Consider the following 6,412-nt stretch of genomic DNA (forward strand, 5'->3'; position numbering starts at 1 on the left):
TAAAGAGAAAAAAAAGAATTACAAAATTTCTGATTTAGAATAAGTGATCCTTTAAATTTGAATGTTTTTGTGAGCTTTTGAAACATTGATTTGAGGTTTTCTAGGCGTGGAGTACAAATAGATCAAAACTGTAATTAAATGCAATATTTATTATTTTTTTATGCAGAAGATATATAAGTGTAACAAAATAATTTTGGTTAATTCGGAAATTCTAAATCTCGGTCTTACGAATTTTCGTTATTGCTTAGCGATTGCTCCGATCCCTAGGAATTCGCTATAACGGGATGCATTCCTATTAAGCTTTATCCTATTACTTTATCCTATTAAGCGTTAACTTGGATTCATTGCTGATTATATTTTAAAACGAATGGTGAAAAACTGTTTCAAAATGTACATAATATAAAAGTGAATTTGATTTTCAGTTAACCCTGAAGTATTAAACAAGATGTATTGCCAGGTTGAAAAGTGGAAGTCTGCCAAAATTCCTGGTACCGAGGGACTTGCAAGTCTAGTGGTGCATTTATTGTTGCGCAGTGATGGGGGCTGCCAAGTGATTAGGTGCTTGCTAAATATAATGCCACCTTCTAATGTTGAAATTCATGCTGGAGTAAGTATATCTTTAGAATAATAAAACAAGCTCCCTGATTATCCCGGGCATACGTTTTGTTTATATCACATTCGCCCTTGAAACAAAGCAAAAAATAATCTTTTGCTATTTGTGGGAGTATATATGCGACGGTGGATGAATTTACCTGTTTACATCAGACACATATACAAAGACTTAATATTTTAACTTTTTTCATTTTTTGCCCATTTGGGATCACTGATGATCAATTAAATATTTTTTTTACTCAATTTCTGTTTTTTTTCCATGTAATTATTAATGTTCTTCAAACAAATTGGTAAGGGTGCTTTTATTTATTTTTTTGAGGTTTGTGAAAAGTGTTTAATTTTCTATCTCTCAAAATGAGTATAGCTTTTGGAGAGAAAAAAAAGAAAGATTTTACCATAATTTTTAGACATTGTTTTTAATGACTTTATTTTTTATTTTTTAGATTAAATCAGCTGCTGGTTTGATCTTAGATTCAGTGTTACTAGAGATCCAAAGACGTGCTTATGGTGGTGCGGCGGAAATTCCGTTGTTGCATTTTCTCAAGACACACGTTTCAAATCTGACCTGTTGCTTATCAAATCCTGAGACGAGTAAAGCGAGTTGGGTTTTGAATCTCTTAAAGTTTATTTGTTTCCATGGGGAAGATCCAGCTACTGTCTTTATTTTTGGATTCTTAATAAGTAGCGTTGAAGGTTCTGCTTTATATGTGAGTAATATTTATCAAGATATACAAATGCATCAACCCAATGCTTTGTCTACTACAATATCGTATCAGATGGCAGAATTGAAATCGAACAGAATCGAAAAGCCCGTGACTCTCATCCAAAACATAACTCAGTTGTGTCAGAGGGAACAATGGCATCATCTGATCACAGAAGGGATGACCCCGAATTTGGAAGTTCTTGCCGGACAAATAAATAGTAGGAATACCGATTATTCGGATGTCGTGGTGGAATTGCTTTCTATCTGCGTCAATCCCAAACAGATGCCTATGAGCTCGCTCTTCACTGTCTGCAGCTGTGTTGTGAGTTATTTCTTCCATTTGCTTGGCAGACAGAATTTAAGTTTAGTCATAAAAATCACACTCATTAACAATGTAAAAAGTCTTCTGGCAAATTTGTGTCAGCAATCTACCGCTCAACACGCGGTGCTTCGAATGCTCTTGGAATGTTTCATCGATAAGAAGTATTGTTCTCTGTTCGGTTCGAGCGTCAAGACGAACGTTTCGGTGAACGTCAACAAGACGAATCTCCTGATGGAGAATACTAAGTACATGTCTGCCATCACCCTACCCCAGAGTCATTCTTCTGTATTTCATTCGGGAATCATAGGTTCGGGCCTGAGAGTGAGTGTCAGCGATTCAAAGTTCGATAAAGACGTCGTACTCTTGAATAAGCAGGTCGCCCTCGATGTCATACAATCTTGTTGCAAAGCCTCCTGGAGATTTCCCCTGGATGAGCAGCCACAAGAAAGAAACCTCATACCAGGAATGAAAATTGTTGCCCTTCTCATGGTTGAACTTGTCTCACCAGATGTCATGTTCAATGGGTTGCCCTGGCCGGACGAAGACTACCTAAAGGTCTCAACATGATTTTGTTTTAAAATGCGCATTATTTTAAAAATCGTTTTTTTTTTTTGTCACCACGTTTTAGAAAGGTTATATTGTATGTATAACTACCAGGATGCGTAGCGTTTTTAAAAAGTGCTTATTTTCGTTTTTTTAAAGCCCTTAAAGGTGCCTTTTTTCCATGGGTGTTTTTAAAAAGTTCTTAATTTTCCCTTTTCCGAAATGCGATATTTTTCTTAACTATGTTGATTTTCGCCACAGATTATGCAAAAAGACATTGTCCTATTCAACGTTTTCACAATTAATTCATCCCCAATCTATTTCGGCGTACCGCCGGTCTGTAGTGTATGAAAACACCATTTGTTTTACATATTTGATGAAATACTTGCAGGTCGGCACTTGCGTATACTGAGCTGGATTCAGTGGTAAGGATTTTTGACTCTCATGGGTAACCCTGCTGCATTTTGCTAGAGATTCTCAATTTCAGACTGCATTATTCGCTCTCTGTAATAGAATGGAAAAATCTCTCGAATTTTTGCCGATTATGGGGACCCACTAAACATTGGAAATTTTTTTTCTCTATTAGCGATAAAAAATTTCATTTCTCTTCATCGTTTGTGATGCGCCATTCACACTTCGTCCCTGTAAATAAAACCATCAATTGTCAAAAATAGGACTAGGCGATATAAGAAATTTTATATCGTGATGCATCGTCAGTTTTGCATCGCGATATAGTAATTTTGAAATTCATTTACTTGTAAGGCGCAGAAAGTCAGATTTCTATCAAAACTTCATACTCGGATTGATTTAAATCAATTTATGAATTTGACGTACATGTTTGGCTTAAGAAAGATATTAATGTTATATTTTCTAAAAATGATCTCGCAAATAACGAAAGATTTCTTAGTTTAAAGATAAATAATAAAAAAATAAATAAAATTGAAATTTATCAATATATTTACCTAACAATATAGAAAGAAAATTTAAAAAATAAGTTCGTTAAAAATTATTTGTATGTTTAAAACAACGTGCTAAATAAATTTTAGAAAAAAAAAGCGCTTTTAAAACAGTATTTTTTATTGTTATTATTTCAGATAAATAATTAAATTAAATTGAATAATGACCTAATTATGAACGAAAAACAAAGTAAGGTTTAATTTCTTAAAAATAAAAACAAAAGAATTGTGATATTCGATAATATATTCAACTGACAATATTGAAAGAAAATTAAAAAACACGATTATACTCTTTAATAAAACGAAGTGCTAAATGATTTTAAAAAAAGAAGTCGCAATCGCAAACATTACTAATTTTTTTGAATAAACAAAGTTGATTGACTTATGTCCAAATCCAAAAGAGGAAAAATAAGTTTTGTTATAATTTTATTTATAAAAATGAAAACAACTGAAGATTTATAAATTTAAAATCAGTAATAAAAACCCATTAAATTATTAGTTTATCCAAAAAGTTTTTAATAAATTAAAATAAAGTAAAAAATAGCCTAACAAATTTAATTACTTTTTAATTTAATTCTTTATGGGCACCTTAAATTAGATTTCCGTTTGTAATAAATTCAATAATGTAAAATAATACTTAAACATATAATATCAAAATTAATTTTCACATTTAAAAATAAAAAAGAAAGTTTTGTTTCAAAAAAAAATTTACCTAATTAATTAAGAAACACTTCTTTATATATTCTTTTCAATAATAGATTACGTTCAGAACAAGGTAACGACGGCGATCACAAAGTCAGTCCCACTGAAAATAATCTGCAAGAAACGATATCAAGTCGCGACAAAGAAGAAAAAAAAACTAAGAGGTGCGGAAACGAACATGCGAGATCACGATATATGTTCTCAAAACTGATTCTACCGCTCATCAATCAAGGCCGTTTCAATATAATGATACGAACATAGTCTTCCCCAGCGCGAGTTGGCATCGGAATGTAAGAGATCCTTGCGTGTCTTGTATCGCTATATCGTGTATCGCTATATTGTTCATCTTCTTTACTCGACCGTTTAAATCAGATTTCTGATGCATCGCCTGCCGATGTAGGCGTTAAATCTATATGTCGCGATATATCGATTTATAGCCCAGTCCTAGTCAAAAACTTACCAACTCTGTCTACTTATGAAATATTTTAAAAAGTGCTTACAAATATTTTAAAAAGTGCTTATTCTTTGTTGAAAAATTTGGCTACGCACCCTGACTACTCTAGCTACAAATTTTCCTTGGACTCTAAATTGGCCCAATGTGTCCTATGCACCGAGGGACGTGTGTGTCTAGATTTTTTTTAATATGGGTCCTATATTAGCTGTGAACAGTGATTATAAAATATAGGGCCTTCTTCTTACAGGGTACCTACTACATTTTCAAATACATTACTCATTCCAAGAATTTTTCATGACTTGACGAAGTTATTATTTTCTCTGTCAAAAACACTACACTAAATTTAAAAAAAGCATTATAATAATATTCATTGAAATGATAGGTATAACTCTGCATGTCCATATTTATTTTAAATTTAAAAAACAGTGTAAAGAAAGAGTTGAAGCAATAAAATAGCGGGACAAAATACGAAAGCAAATAAATCTTTTCCTGCAGAATTATATTCTAAAGATACTTTTCTTGTGTATCGGAGACGAAAGAAATACTCCCGATTTTTCTGTTCTCATTTCGGAATTTAAAAAAAATGACTGGCTTGCTTCAGCTAGAATTTTAATTGCTAAAAAAATAAATAAATAACAAAAATTCCGAAATCACAGAAGTTTAAAAGATAATTTGCTCTAGAAATGATATTTTTTTTAATTATTTTTTGACAGAACACCGCAATTTTTAAAGAACACAATAAAAATATTTTCTATTTTAAAATTTTTTATTATGAGTGGAGATTTTGTTACAAATTCAGATATTCGGTACACCATGAAATTGGAGGATGGGTAAATTTCATTTTAAAAATTAGAATCTTTTGGGGGACCTAAATCCATGATTTTTTTTTTAAAAAAAATAAATAAAAATCATGACAAATTTTCTTCAATACCGAAATTTATGACTTTCAAAGTGTGCTGAAACAAAAAAAATTAATTTTAGGTGTTATTTTCAGGTGACGGTGGAAAGGGATTTACACATTAAAAGGATGTTTGAAGAGAACTGCCTGCTGTGGGATTTGCTCTCCCTGATCGCATCCGTGCATCCTTCTCTCTGCTATTGCAGTGTGCTTTTAAGAGCCATTATGGCTGTACTCTTGACATTCTGGTGCAGCAGCCAGGAAAAGACGACGAGAAACTGTCCCAAGGAACTCCTGATGAGCCAACGCCTCATTACGATCATGGCAATGGGACAACTTTTACCTCCCCCCCTCTCCTACATTGATGAAGTCCTCCCCCTCATCACCCCCTACGAGGCATTCAGTTTACTCTCGGATGTGTGGCAGTACATGCGGGATAATGTACCCAGTCCGGCTCTCTTTTTTTCCAAAAACTCAAACAGAGTTTGGAGAGAATTCAGTGATGAATCAAAACTTAGTTGTGATAAGAAATATACCAATAAGCTTAGATTCATTCTCTTTGCAAACATTGAGAAATTTGGAGCTGCTTACGCAAAGTTTTTCCCATCAGAATTGAACTGAAATATTTGTTGTGACAATTTACATAAGATTAATAAAAAAAAGGTGTTAATAACTGCTATAGAAGTGAATCATTAATTCATACAGTTCCTGACCTCACTGTAAAATGTTAATTATCAGGTGATACAGCGTTGTTTACTTTCGTGTATAAATTAGTTAATACAATACGTTAAAAATAAGTACGAACTATATAGAAAGTCTCCATTACATTAAATATAAAAAGTATTGCACGCTTGCCATTATTAAAACATTAATAATTTGGTCTAATTATTACAATACCTGATATAATAAGTATAGTCTAATTTATATTACACATAGTCTCATTTAACTAAACAAGTGCAAACTGTATCTCGCCTGATAATTAATATTTTATATAGAATCTGAATAATAATTCTATCTAAAGGTTACAGGATCATTCATTTCATGTTTTTCAAAAGTTACAAACATTTTATACAGTCCGCAAAGATAAAAAGTGTTATTGCATAAAAAAAATTGTAAGAAATACCCCCCGCTCTCTTGCAACGGTGCCTTGCAGTTAACCAGAAATTTTTCTTGGGGGGGGGAGGTCATAGACTCAGGTCCTCCCCCCCCACAAATTTTTTTT

At 32.5% G+C, this 6,412-nt stretch overlaps 1 protein-coding gene across 1 annotated transcript; it reads left to right on the plus strand.

The window, feature by feature from the left end:
* Nucleotides 1-422: 422 nt before the first annotated feature.
* Nucleotides 423-5,867, plus strand: LOC107445533 (integrator complex subunit 5 omd; the record flags this gene model as incomplete). The annotated part of the gene is given in 3 exon segments (XM_071180446.1): nt 423-607; nt 1,056-2,192; nt 5,287-5,867. Coding segments are annotated over 3 exon segments (1,847 nt in total), but the record flags the coding sequence as incomplete, so codon positions are not given.
* Between the last annotated feature and the right edge of the window lie 545 nt (nt 5,868-6,412).

This window comes from Parasteatoda tepidariorum, chromosome 4 (genome assembly GCF_043381705.1).
Source record: "Parasteatoda tepidariorum isolate YZ-2023 chromosome 4, CAS_Ptep_4.0, whole genome shotgun sequence".
Classification (NCBI taxonomy): domain Eukaryota; kingdom Metazoa; phylum Arthropoda; class Arachnida; order Araneae; family Theridiidae; genus Parasteatoda; species Parasteatoda tepidariorum.